The sequence below is a fragment of the Scyliorhinus canicula genome, chromosome 2 (genome assembly GCF_902713615.1).
Source record: "Scyliorhinus canicula chromosome 2, sScyCan1.1, whole genome shotgun sequence".
NCBI classification, from domain to species: Eukaryota; Metazoa; Chordata; class Chondrichthyes; order Carcharhiniformes; family Scyliorhinidae; genus Scyliorhinus; species Scyliorhinus canicula.
Genome location: NC_052147.1, coordinates 53697706 through 53712628, shown reverse-complemented (window position 1 = coordinate 53712628; position 14923 = coordinate 53697706). Strand labels below are relative to the sequence as shown.

Genomic DNA, 14923 nt, shown 5'->3' with positions numbered 1-14923 from the left:
TTGAATTTTGGAACTATTAGAGGGGATCGATGGAGAGAAACTATTTCTGTTGGGTGGTTGCACTGGGGAGCAAAGGCGGACCTTAACAGCTGTGAGGTCAGGGGATGGTTCTACACAGAAGTTTGGAACTCCAATGACAGCTGTTTAGCAAATGTATTAAGGAATGTGGTGCAAAGGTGGGCATTTCGTTCGGTCACCGATCAAACGTGATCTCATTGAACGGCGGAACAGGGTCGAAGGGCTAAATGATCAACTCCCGTTCCGACGTTGTGTTTCCCCTGAAAATTACACCGAGTCCTGAAGTGAGTGCCGCGGGCAATGGACTGTGCACCATCATTCCCAGTACAGTGTTTGCAACCGTAAACTGACAGGATTCTGTAATTCCCAGCAAAGTCGGGAGGTGGCAACGTCTAGGCGTAAACGGTGTCGGTGGGTAGCCACAAACCAACAAAGTAAATTAAGATTAATAGCACAGAATCAACATGATCCAACACATCTCTCGCGGAACTGTCCAAAGATCAGAGTACTTGGGTTTACAAAAAAACAAAACAAGCGGCGAATACACCCCGTTTTAAATCGTTAACGGGGCATGCTGGCGAAAACAAGACGCCTGTCTGCCGGCACGTAAATTCAGACCGAAAGAAATGAATAAATAAACCGAGGCTTCAAACTGTTGCCCGCTGTTGATTTCTGAGGTCAACAGAAGGAAGTGTGACATGCCGGGGGGAACGTAACAATAAAAACTGAGCCAGTTGGAAAAAATATACCTTTCGTCAATAAAAAAAAACAACTCCCCCCCCCCCAAAAAAAAGGACGGAGGGAAGAGGGGAGAGAGATCAAGCAGCAGCAAAGATGTTGTGAAGGTGTTCTGAGAGAGCGACTGTGTGCAGAGCGCGCGAGAGCGCTGGCCGCAGGGGCAGCTCGCGCCACCCGCCAGCCGCCCGCGCGCAGGAAATGGAACGGGAGCCATATTTGGAGGCGGCTGAGTGAAGGCACAAGAGGAGGAGGCGGAGGCTCTAAACTCCCTCCCCCACCACGGTCAGTCAGTCCTGGGGACAGCGGCTACCCTTTCAGAGGGAGAGAGAGAGAACGCGATGAACTCGCAGGGCCGTCCGAGCGCCAGCGGGGATATCCTGAGGAAGAACCCGCAGCTGGATTTCGAGCTGATCCAGAGGGTCGGCAGCGGCACCTACGGCGATGTCTATAAGGTTGGTGTTTGCGCGATTTTCAAATCCACGCCCGCCGGCCGCACGGGCGGACCGACCAACCGTTGTTGTTGTTGTTGTTGGCGAATCCGAAAGCTGAGGCGAGCGGCCTTCACACCGGCAGACGTGTCTCAGCCCGAGGCGGTCTGGTGGGTGGGAGAGAGGCAGATCTCTCTTTCCCCCCCCCCCCCCCCCCCAGTACACACACAAACTTTTATCGCTTCAGACCGGCTCACTTAAACGCTTTGTGAAACGCGGGGGGAAGGGCTCAGGTTAACGGCAACAACGATTTGGCAAACCTCGGGATTTTTATTTAAAAAAAAAAGAAATCTCGATTGCCCAGTTCGGGTTTCGCCCCGGTCCAACACACGTCTTTTGCAGGACGTGAGCCCGTTTTTGTCGGTTGCATGGCCAAAGTAATACTTGTCGAAGTGTAAATTGGTTTGTTTTGTCGAAAGGAAATCGCTCTGGTCACCTGGTGGGTTACAGAAAGGAGGATGTTGAGTTTTTTTTAAAAAAGAGACGAGAATGCTGGCAGTGAGTGAGTGGGTAGCCTTGGGGTCCAAACTAACTCGTTCTTCCTCTATCCACCCTCCCTACCACCAAACAACAATATCTTTTCGCCTGTTCTAACCGCAACAGGTACATCAGAACTACTTTTTGTGACGTCGCTTTAATTTCGAGCTGGTCTGAAAATATATGTGGTTGAGAGTTGCAAACAGTTGAATGGAAGAGGGGCATTTTCACATAAGATTTTTTTTCTTCAAAATTTGTCTTTTTCGTGAATTCCAGAGCTATTGAAATTGTGCCCATCCAGCAGTCAGGGGCTGGACCTGATGTTGTGTTGGAAGAACCGGTCCCCGTGATGTCTGGTTTGTACTTGTTTAAAAAAAACTTGGCAGGTGATTGCAGTTAATGTTACTACTAACCGTTTCTGTGCCAGAATAAAGTGTAGCTTTTGCATATTGATAAATGCTTAAATATCAACACTTGAACATTTTTATTTAAATGGAAATGGTGGCAATGGTCTGAACATATAAATTGGGATCAGGAGTAGGTCATTCAGCCCCTCGAGCCTGCTCGACCATTTTATCTGATTGTGGTCACTACTTTCCTGCCTATCATCTGTATCTGTTGATTCCCCTATTGTTAAGAAGCTACCTTACTTAGCATTAAAAATTATTCAATGACACTGGGGAAAAGAATACTAGCAACTAAAACAGCTGCTGAGAGAAGAAAATTGTTCTCATCTGTCTTCAATGGGAGATCTCTTTTTTAAAGCTGTATTCCCTAGTTCTGGTCTCTCCCACAAGGGGAATTGTTCTTTCAGCATCCACTCTGTCCAGTCCCCCTTGTTGGGGGCTGAAGATGATGGCTTTAATTTAGCTGGAGAAAATTGTGGTTTACCTAAGATTAGATGTCTGTTGAGCAGTTTGTCACACAGGAAGTGAAGAGGGAATAATGCACCGTAGTCACGTAGGATGTTTGTGACTTGGAGTAAGGTTGTTGAGTGGAAACTTGATTGGGAAGATTGAAGTGAGGAGTTGTATGAGAGATGATACAGATTTGGGAGGTGCCAACACATTCAGGAATTTGGAAATGGGCCTGTAGTCTAAGGACAGGATGGACAGTATTTTTGTTGCAAAACTGTCATATAATTGGCTATTGTTTGCTTTTATCTTGTATACTGTTACTACAAAAGTAATTTTATTATAAATGTAAGTGGTATGTTCTAATTGTGGACCATGATAAGGAATGTTCTAGCATATGTTGTACTGAGATGGGTGTCTTGGCAGCATCCTTTCATTATTTTTCTAAAGTACACAGGAAGATTTGTGTAGTATGTTATCAGAAATAAATCAGTGACTATGATATCCAGTTGCATTGTTGGCCTGTGATCATTTTATTATACTCTTTTACTGTATACTGAATGTTACAGTCTTTAATAAACTATTCCACTGTCCAAACTCCAGTATAGTAATATTAATGTGCACATAAAGATAACTGTTTGAACATTTCTTAATCTCAACCACACCACGCCTGAAGCACTAGTCTAAGTAATAGTCCTCTTATTAGTTTACAAGACTCGTTTCCCTGAATACCGATCTTAATATTCTATAGAGTCAGTCAGCAACAATTTTAATGTAAAATAAAATGTTACAAGGTGCTTCAGAGCAGCATTATAAGACAACATGTCACACCATGCCACACAAGGAGGTATTGATTCCAATAATCAGAAACTTGTCTGAAAAAGGTAGGTTAAGAATCCTAAAAGAGGAAAATGAGGTAACGAGGCAGATGTTTAGGGAGGGTATTCTAGAGCTTATGGCCTAGGTAATTGAAAGCACGTCCAATGTTAGGGTGATTAAAATTGGTGATGTTCAAGAGGCCAAAATTAGATGAGCACAATATCTGAGAGTTGTGCAGTTGGTGAGATTACAGAGAGGAGGAGCAAGATCATGGAGGGATTTGAAAATGAGGATGAAAATTTTAAAATCAAAATGTTGCTTGACTAAGTACCAATGTAGGTCAGCAAGCACAGGAGTGATAGGGAAATTGGACTTGGCTCTGAATAAAGACCCAGACAGCAGAGCTTTGAATGAACTTATGTTTATGGGGGTAGAATATGGGAAACCAGCAAGTGGTGCATTGCAGAAGGTAACAAAGGCATGAATGAGGGTTTCAGCAGCAGATGGTTGAGGCTAGGCAGTGTTACGGAGGTGGACATATATGGGCTTAGTGATGGTGTGAATATGAGGTTGGAATCACAGGATGAAATGTGAACAAACTGGCTTGATCTCGGACTGTTGCCAGGGAAAGGGATGGAGTTGGAAGCTAGGGAATGGAATTTACGAGAGGAGACCAAAAACAATGACTTGATTTTCTCAGTATTTAATGATCAGTAATAAAGAATTATAACTGCAAAGTTGTCATCGTCACATGTGTTCTACCCAAAGGCAGGTCCTTGTCTGCTGATGTTTCATCCTGAGCTGTTTGATTTTTAAAAAATATCATTGGTAGGCAAGAACAGGAATTAAGCCTGATCTTGTTTTGAATCACAGAGCTAACTAGCCCCCATAGAAGATTTAATATTTCTAATGTATTTTGATGAATAATATCCTGTCAAAGCTGTTACACTCGTGTGCTGAGTATTACATTGTCGCCACAGTTTTTTTTTTGGGATGCGAGTATTGTTGGCACAGCCAGTATTCATTGCCTATCCTAATTGCCTTTGGGCATGTAGTGGTGAAGAAATGTGAACTGTCGTCCATGTGGTGGAGGTACACCCATAGTTCTGTGGTTTGGAACGGATTTGTAGGCTTTTGACATGATGACAATGAAGGAACAATGAAATTTTTCAGTTTTTGATGGCTTGTGATTGGAGGGGTAATTTCAGGTGGTGATATTCCCATGCATCCGCTGTCCTTGTTCTAGGTGGTGGAATGTGTTGTTGAAGGAGTCTTGGCCAGTTGCTGCAGTGCATCTTGTGGATGATTTGTGCTGCTGCCACTAACACTCCTGGTGGACAGACTGTTAAGTGGTTTATGGGGTGCCAATCAAGCTGGTTACTTTGTCTTGGATGGTGTTGAGCTATTTGACTGATGTTGGAACCGCACCATCCAGACAAATAAAGAACATTTTATCACACTCCTAGCTTGTGCCTTGGAGATAGTGGATAGATTTTGGGAAGTAAGGTCTGGCAGCATCAGTAGGGAGAGAAAAGAGCTAATGTTTTGAGTCCAGATGACCCTTTGTCAAAGCTGTACATCTTTTGGGTTGTGGAGGCAAAACCCACGCAAACATGGGGAGAATATGCAAACTCCACATGGACAGTGACCCAGGGCCGGGATGGAACCTGTGACCTCGGCGCCATGAGGCAGCCATGCTGCAGTTGCATCATTTATATATGGCTGGTCCAGTTCAATTTCTGCTCAGTGGTCATCCCAGGATGTTGAGGGTGGGGTTTCACTAAAGCTGTTAAATATCAAGGGAAGATGGTTAGATTCACTCATTGGAGGCAGTCAATATCAATCTTGTGTGGCTGAAAACCCTGACTTGTGCTTGGTGCAATTTCTTTTAATATTTTTACACTCCTGTGTGAGACTAGATAGTTGAATGGATTGCTTGATTGTAGAGAGAATCACAACCAGATGAGATTCTACTCTCATCTGATATCATACTTTCCAGGTTTGCCCTAAGTTTGAACCTACCTTTTTAAAATAAATTTAGAGTTCCCAATTATTTTTTTGTTCCAATTAAGGAGCAATTTAGCATGGCCAATCCACCTAACCTGCACATCTTTGGGCTGTGGGGGTGAAACACACGCAGACATGGGGAGAATATGCAAACTCCACACAGACAGTGACCCAGGGCCGGGTTTCGAACCCGGGTCCTCAGCGCCGCAGTCCCAGTGCTATCCACTGTGCCACATGCCGCCCCTCGTTTGGACCTACCTTAACAACAACATTGCCCAATTCTCTGCAGTCCAGGGAAGTTGAGGCCAAAAATGCTGCATGCACCCTTACTTACCGCAATCCTTGTTCTCGGTCCCCCATTATCCCTGGGTTCTCTGCACTTTTGCACTAAGTTTGCAATAAATTGCATTGAGAGCTAAATTTGCGCTGCTCTGGCAACGTAGTTCTCCAAAATTCTTATTATTTTTATTCCCTTCGTGGCCTTGCCATTCCTTATTTCTGTAACCCCTCTGAGATCAACACACTCCTTTAACCTGGCCTCTTACACATCCCTATTTTTTTTTGCTTTTCCATTGGCACAGTGCCTTCAGCTGCCCAGGCCATAAACTCTAGAATTCTGTCATTGAACACCGTTGCCTCTTCTCCTTCAAGGCACTCCTTAAAATCTACCTCTTTGCCAAGCTTTTGATTTCCTGCCCTAATATCTTGTAATGTGACTGTCAAATGTTCCTTAGATGTTTTGCTATGAAAGGTGTTGTATAGATGCAAAATGTTACTACAAAACAATTAAACGTCTTCCAGTATTTATAGCTCCCAAGTAGCTCAGTGTGATGTGGAGAGTGGTACAACGGAATGATACCACAAGACTAGACAAAGAGATTCTGTTTGTGCAGTGCTTTTCAAAGGTCTTGTTGTAGAGATGTACAAGAATTATACTGCTGTATAAATCATTGGCCATGGAAAAATTTGTTTTGTTTGTAAAATGTAATGCAGAGTAATGAATTTGCTAACTAAATGTGATTGATTTAAAAATAGAGTAATTAAATTATACAAATAATCCATAATTTATTATAAGCAAGTTTAGTTGTGAGTTACCTGAATGTACTGTTTCTCAGTTCATATTTTAATTATACTCCTAAACTTTTCTGCTAGCATGAGAAGAGAAGAGCTAGTCTCAGCTGTCCATTTCTTCATAATTATTGTTATTGGTGCTGTGCTTTCCAAAAGGCAAATGAATGGTCATGACTTCTCTTTCTCTTCTCCTTTACCAAATCCAAAGTGTCCTGATGGAACGTATGAGCTTATATTATGGCCCAAGTGAATGTTTTGAATCGTCCCAAAATTGAATGAGTGACAGCTGTTGTTGAAGTTTTGGTAATTCAACATTAACTCCATCCAATGTATTTTCATAGAATTTAGAGTGCAGAAGGAGGCCATTTGGCCCATTGAGTCTGCACCGGCCCTTGAAAAGAGCACCCTATTTAAGCCCATACCTCCACCCTATATCCGTAACTCAACCTAACCTTTTTTGGACAATAAAGGGCAATTTATCTTGGCCAATGCACCTAACCTGCACATCTTTGGACTGTGGGAGGAAACCGAAGCACCCGGAGGAAACCCACACAGACACGAGGAGATAAGTGTAAACTTCACACAGATGTTTGTGTGAACAGAAAGGATACAAACGTTGGTTAAATAGAATTAAGGAATGATGAGTTAATTTGAGGATGAATTGGTTGAGGATATCTCCTTTGCATTTACTGTGAGATGCTGGTTTCCCTGTGGAACTTTTGCTATCAACAGATCATAGAATTTACAGTGCAGAAGGAGGCCATTTGGCCCATCGAGTCTGCATCGGCCCTTGGTAAGAGCACTCTACCCAAGCCCACACCCCATCCATTCCCATAACCCAGTAACCGCACCAAACCGTCTTGAACACTAAGGGCAATTTAGCATGGCCAGTCCATCTAACCCGCACATCTTTCGACTGGGAGGAAACGGGAGCACCCGGAAGAAACCCACGCAGACACTGGGAGAATGTGCATACTCCGCACAGACAGTGACCCAAGTCGGGAATCGAACCTGTGACCCTGGAGCTGTGAAACAACAGTGCTAACCACTGTGCTACCATGCTGCCTGCGATCATGGCATTAAAAAGTGTGGTCATCTGACTGGGCTAAATCGCTGGCTTGTAACGCAGAACAATGGCAGCAGGGCGGGTTCAATTCCTGCACTGGCCTCTCTGAACAGGTGCCGTGTGGCTACTAGGGGCTTTTCACAGTCACTTCATTGAAGCCTATTTATGACAATAAGTGATTATCATTATTATTATGAAGATGAGCGTGAGTGACCTGGTCACCGTGGGCCTGAATCTTGTCATATATTTTCATATTTATATGTGTCTTATACTTTGTTCTATAAATACACAAATTTTGATTTTACATTGAATGTCTTTATGCGGCTTGATTCCAGTTGTTTTTAAACCATCCACAATTGAGAATTGGACAATTGTTTAGATTGAGCAAACTGCGTAACCATTTGCCAATTATAGACTATTTAGCACACCAATTTTGTCAAGCTACAACAAAGTTCAGTGTGTGGTTACCACTTTGTTATGGTGCAATAATCTATCCTACTTAATTACCTCGAAGGAGGTGTTGATGCAAAGTTCATTACTGTCCCTCCAATCCTCATTCAATAGCACCCAGTTATATCAAATACCAAGTGGTACTTTGATAAGAAAATTTTACTTGGTGTCTGTGATTTTTGGACAAATATGATCTAGTTTGATCCGAATGAATCAGATTGTAATTACCTGCCATATCTAAAAATGCTAAACACGGGCATTTACCATTCTGCTGAAACTTTAGGGCAGCACGGTAGCATAGTGGTTAGTGTAAATGCTTCACAGCTCCAGGGTCCCAGGTTCGGTTCCCAGCTGGGTCACTGTCTGTGCGGAGTCTGCACGTCCTCCCCGTGTGTGCGTGGGTTTCCTCCGGGTGCTCCGGTTTCCTCCCACAGTCCAAAGATGTGCGGGTTAGGTGGATTGGCCATGCTAAATTGCCCTTAGTGTCCTAAAAAGTAAGGTTAAGGGGGGGTTGTTTGGGTTACGGGTATAGGGTGGATACGTGGGTTTGAGTAGGGTGATCATTGCTCGGCACAACATCGAGGGCCGAAGGGCCTGTTCTGTGCTGTACTGTTCTATGTTTACATCACAAGTAAACACTCATTTATCTCTGCAGGATGGCAAATCAGAACAGCAGCTTCTTTCTGCCCCCCCCCCCCCCCCCCCCCCCATTAGAGAAACTTTGCATTCCACTCATTAGATGACCTAACTGCAATCCAAATATTCCTCATCATGCTTCCAATATACTTCTTTCATCATCTAGGCTTTACACGTTTTGAGGGCTTGGGACAAAAGGGCTTGCATGATTACCAATATATCACATTAGACAGAAATGTTGTACTGTGCCTCACAAGCAAAACCAGACAAAATAAATTAACCACTTCTAGAACACTGATTTTAATCATGAACTTTTGTGATTATCTTCCTGCATCTCAAAAATGTTTGAAACATTACAGCATTGGACGGCATAGTGGTACTGTGGTTAGCACTGCTGCCTCATGGCACCAAGGACTCGGGTTGGATCCCGGCCCCGGGTCATTGTCCTTGTGGAGTTTGCACATTCTCCCCATGTCTGCGTGGGTCTCGCCCCCACAACCCAAAACGATGTGCAGGGTAGGTGGATTGGCCACGCTAAATTGCCCCTTAATTGGAAAGAAAGAATTGGGTACTCTAAATTTTTTTTAAAAAATAATTCATTTGATGAATTATGCCACCTTGTTCTTGTCTATGTCTCTAAAGACTGTATCCCTATTTGTCTTCATAATGTTTTAAGACTAACCTTCCTAGTGAGAGAAAAGCCCTGGCTGAATTATCCGCCGTCGGGATTCTCTGTTTTGCTGTCCACCCCGGGGATTTACCGACTGTGTGGTGCTGCCCCACAATGGGAAACCCCATTGACCAGCCGGTGAAACGGAGAATCCCGATGGCGTGCCACAATATTTGCACAATATTTCAGCTGTAACCGAGCTAAGGTCTTGTACATGTTCAACATCCTTATCTATTTGCATTCTTACTTTTTATTATTTGTATGTGTACCAAAGCCCACATGTTGCTCTACTCCATTTAAAATCTTGCCATTTAAGTTATATTTGCTTTCATTGCTCATATTTACACAGTATCTTATTATAATGCTTCAACAGAAACTTTAACAGCTGTTCATCTCCTCCTGCTAGCCTATTTTTATCCCCTTGCATATGCTCACAATAGAAATCACAATTGCCATGCATCCCAATTTAGTGTGATGATCACATTTTAGTATTGTTTCCTCCATTCCTAAAACTGTTTCATTTATGTATATAACTAAAACCCAGCCCAAAATGGTTTCCTATGAACTACCACTAACCACATTGTGACATTCCAAGAAACCTATATCCCAATTATTTGACATCTACCCTTCAATTATACATTTTTTATGTTTTATAAATTTAGAGTGCCCAATTTTGTTTCTCCTCAAATTTAGCGCGGCCATCTACCTAACCTGCTCATCTTTGGGTTTACAGTCAAGCCAAAAAGATGTTCTACCTATCACAAATGAGCAATGTGATATATATATTTCAGTGCCAGTATGATGCTGGGCCCTAGGCCGTATATCCTAAAGACTGGTGAATTGTATTGAACAGCATGTCCCAGCTACTGTTCGCAACAGGCAAGATACAGATTGTACTCAACTAGTCTATTCTTGCAAAATTCAAAACACAGTGTTCAACATTAAATGTGATTCAGTGTTTGGACAACGTTTGCTAAATTATCCTCAGTGTGCCAAGAATTACGCCGACAACCAATTTAAGATTTTCAGTCATGCCCTCACTATGATGTATTTTCATGTACAGGAAGCTACGTATATTAATTCACACGGCCTTGTTCTTTGCAGATAAAGAGTATGTACACACATTGCGCCTGTTTCAGCTAAATAAAATAAATGACAACCATTTGTTGACTTACTCCTTAGACCAATATCTTGACCAGTCGGGGTCCAAAACTGCCTGGTTTAAATTTCAAACAATGCTTGGCAGTTAACTGTCATCATCTACTGGTGCAATCTCCATGGCATGCCTGTACCAATGAGTGCACTTGCCAATCAGCCAACACTCTGCTCATACAGTATAAGTAGTTATTTTCCCTTTTATATTCGTATTCTTGCAAAATGACTGAGTGCAAGATGAAAAGCTTTGAAATGTCTTTTTTTTCCGCAACACTCAGTACTACCAAATGACACTTTGAAATATCTTTGCTAATTACTTCGTACGTGGTCAAAGAATACAAGAACTTTTAAAATCTTTGAGGTATAGGCCATTAAGTAGGCTTGGATCACTCAGTTGGGCACCACTTTTCTTGCTTCACTGGATGGATTGGCCCGACACTCCCGCGATTCTCCCACCCGCGTGGGGGTCGGAGAATCGCGCCCTATGTGCTTCACTTTTAAAAAAAAACGAAAACATTTTATTGAGGTATTTTTGGTATTGTTGCAACAACAACAAAATAAACAATGCACATGAAACTATAAACATAGTGCAAAAGCCGTCTCCCTTCCTTACAAGTCCCACTTTTATTAACCCCCTACTCCTAAGCTAAACTACCCCTCCCCCTCTCTGCTGCCGATTAATTTTCCGCGAAGAAGTCGACAAACGGTTGCCACCTCCGGGCGAACCCTAACAGTGACCCTCTCAAAACGAACGTGATTTTCTCCAAACAGAGAAAGCTAGCCATGTCCGATAGCCAGTTCTCCGACTTCGGGGGCTTTGAGTCCCTCCAAGCTAATAGTATCCGTCTCCGGGCTACGAGGGAAGCAAAGGCTAGAGCGTCTGCCTCTTTCTCCTCCTGGATTCCAGGGTCTTCCGACACCCCGAAAATCGCCACTCTGGACTCAGTGCCACCCTTGTTTTTAACACCGTGGACATGACATCTGCAAACCCCTGCCATACAGTGAGACTCTTGCCCCCCCCCCCCCCCCCCCCCCCCCCCCCACCCCCACCCCCATCCGACCAGCCCCTTGAGGCTCTCAGAGCAATTGTCAACGGCTCTATAGTTAGCGCGAACAACAGTGGGGAGAGGGGCATCCCTGTCTTGTGCTATGTCCGGTGCAGTCTAAAATAGTCCGATGTTGTCCTCTTTGTCCGTACACTTGCCACAGGAGCCTTATAGAGCAACCTGGCCCAGTCAATAAAGCTCCGCCGAAATCCGAACCGTCCCACTGCTTCCCACAGATTTTTTTTTAAAATTTAGATTACCCAATTATTTTTTCCAATTAAGGGGAAATTTAGCGTGGCCAATCCACCTACTCTGCACATTTTTGGGTTGTGGGGGCGAAACCCACCCAGACACGGGGAGAATGTGCAAACCCCACATGGACAGTGACCCAGAGCCGGGATCGAACCTGGGACCTCAGTGCCGTGAGGCGGTTGTGCTAACCACTAGGCCACCGTGCTGCCCTTGCTTCCCACAGATAATCCCATTCTACCCGATTGAAAGCCTTTTCTGCATCCAATGCGATCACTACCTCCACCTCCCTACCTTCCGGGGGGCATCATGATCACATTTAACAGCCTTCTTACATTGGCCACAACTGCCTACCCTTAACAAACCCCATCTGGTCCTCCCCAATAACGTCTGGAACACAATCCTCAATCCTGGAGGACAAAATTTTGGTCAGCAATTTGACATCTACATTCAACAGGGATATCAGCCTGTAGGACCCACACAGCTCCGGGTTCTTGTCCTGCTTCAGAATCAGCGATATTGTGGCCTGTGACATCTTCGGGGGCAGCACCCCTCTTTCCCTTGCCTCATTGAACATCCTCATCAACACCGGCCCCAATATCCCAGAGAACATTTTATAAAACTCCATGGGTACCTGTCCAGCCCCGGGCCTTTACCCGACTGCATGGCCTTCAGACCCTCCACTATCCTTTCCAACCCGATCGGGGCCCCCCAGTCCACCTTTGGGAAATTCAGCCCCTCCAAGAAGTGCCTCATCCCCTCAGGCCGTGTAGGTGGTTCAGGCCTGTACAGCCTACTGTAGAAATCTCTAAATGCCTTATTCACCCCTGCTGAATCTCCAACCAGGTTCCCAATCTCCCTGGCTGCCTCTCTCTTTCTAAGCTGCTGTGCAAGCATTCTGGTGGTCTCTCAAAGCTCATGGATCGCCCTGCTTGCCTTACTCAGCTGCTCCACCACCCTCCCTGTGGTTAACAAGCCGAACTCCGCCTGTAGCCTCTGCCGTTCCCTTAAAAGCCCTGCTTCTGGGGTCTCCGCATACCTCCTATCGATATATAGTATCTCCTTTACCAGTCGGTCCGTCTCTGCCCTTTCCACTTTCCCCCTATCAGCCATCCCCTTTTTTGGGCCCGCCTCCAGCCCATGCTCCGCGCCGCACCCAGATTGCCCCCAGACAGCCTCCGCCCCAACCGCCTCTCTGTCCCTTTGCCAAAGTCCCTCCCTCGTCAGCAGAACATTTACCCCCTCTTCTTCCCCCCCCCCGACCCACTGAGTAACAACACTCTGTAACCCAACCCCTTTAATAAAGCGAACATATGCACACCCCCCATTGCGCTTCCGAGAGCTAACCAGCCCAGCTAGCTTGGCCCCCATCCCTGGCGCCGGATAGTCCCCCCCCAGCTCATACAAACATACTCCAACATTAAACAATTCCCACACAACTGCCCGACAGAAAGACACCAAGATCTAAACAAGCATGCCTCCATCCCCCAAAAGTGCAAATGAAAACCTTAATTCACTCAGCTCTACTGCTTGCGAAGTCTAGCGTGACCTCCGGTGACTCGAAATAAAAGTGCTGTTCCTCATGCGTGACCCAGAGATGGGCTGGATACAACAGTCCGAACTTCACCTTTTCCTGAAAAAGGATTGACCTAATCTGGTTGAAGCCTGCTCTTCTCCTGGCCACCTCCACACTCTGGTCTTGGTAAACCTGCAGGATACTGTTGTCCCACTTACAGCTCCGTGTCTGCTTGGCCCACTGTAGAATGCGCTCCTTTTCAAGTACCAATGGAATCGCACCACCATTACGGGAGGGGGGGGCCTCCCATTCGCGGCTTCCTCACGAGTGCTCTGTGAGCCCTGTCCACCTCCAAGGGCTGGGAAAATGCCCCACCCCCAGCAGCTTCTCAAACATGTCTGTGATGTTTGCCCCAGCGCCGCTCCTTCGGACCCCTTCGGGAGCCCAGAGATTCTCGAGTCCTGCCGGCAGGACCTATTCTCTAGGTGCTCCACCATTTCCAGGAGCTTCTTCTGCTGGTCTCTCAGCATCCCCACCTCCAACTCCCCCGCAGTTTGATGTTCCTCCTGCTCAGCCAGCGCCTTCTGGGTCGCCTGATCTTGGGCGTCCAATCTAAGCTCCAGCTGCTCAATTGACACTTTTATCAGGTCCAAGCATTCCCTTTCTGCTTAGCAAAGCCTTCCTGAATAACTACATCAGCTGCTCCGTTGACCCCTGGGCCGACAAACCAGAGGTCCGGTCCTTCGCCATGCTGTCTCCTGCTGCAGCTTCAGCCCAAGCCGTCTCTGTCTTTCTGTTTCTGCCTTTTCGAGCACTTCTAGTCCTTCTCTCCATGCACCGATGTGGGAATTCAGTACACAATTGCCTGTCATCAGTTTTACAATTCGAGTCCGGTAGAAAATCGGGGGAAAAGGTCCAAAAGTCCGACCAGAGCGGGATCCAGCAAATGTGCGACTTACTCCTTCATAGTCGCCACTGGAAGTCATGTGCTTGACTTCTTTTAAATGTCCTCGGCAATTAGAGATGGAAAACAAAAACCAACACAGCTTGCATCACTAATAAAAATAAGTAATTTATTGGGATATTCCCTTATTGACAATACACAATTCTTTAATTTGTTTACAAATTTCATCAGTTTCGATTTGTTTGGCAGTGTATGACTTACTCTCTCTAGATTCTGATTTTATTTGCTATTCCTCCACTTACTGTAAATTGATTCTGTTTGGACCAAGGCTGTTTTGTGCATTGATGCGATGATATATGCTACTGCTTCCTTTTCTCGTTCCCTGTTTTTCTTTATCCTCCTGAAGATTTTAATTGTTAGCTGCATTCTTGTTCAATATTGCCATTGTTGATTTACTATTTTAATTAATTACCTTGGTTTCCTAATTTTCATATATTTGAATGCCTTTTTGTTTTTTGCTTTTCACGCACACCCTGGTATATTTTTTCGGTTAAAAACCACTCTACTCAATTTTAGCAATGACAATTCAAAATACAAGACAGTGAGACAATTTAAAAAGGTTCTAATTTGTTTTTCTTTGTTAAAGTCTACAGCAAACCTGGAACATGGAAACAAATTTGTACCACCAAAGTACAGTTTAAAAAATATATATATATATATATCAATGCTTACAACATGCTTCAGAAACTGTTATACAAA

At 44.6% G+C, this 14923-nt stretch overlaps 1 protein-coding gene across 3 annotated transcripts in view; it reads left to right on the top strand.

The window, feature by feature from the left end:
* Positions 1–824: 824 nt before the first annotated feature.
* map4k5 (mitogen-activated protein kinase kinase kinase kinase 5) overlaps positions 825–14923 on the top strand; it is a 238025-nt gene continuing 223926 nt past the window's right edge. Inside the window, exon 1 of one of the 3 annotated variants that reach the window (XM_038778355.1) lies at positions 825–1208. In XM_038778355.1, coding sequence (XP_038634283.1) covers positions 1095–1208 — 114 coding nt within the window. In that variant the 5' untranslated portion in view covers positions 825–1094. The remainder of the gene's footprint in view (positions 1209–14923) is intronic. The other 2 variants (XM_038778345.1, XM_038778366.1) reach the window with 2 other exon arrangements.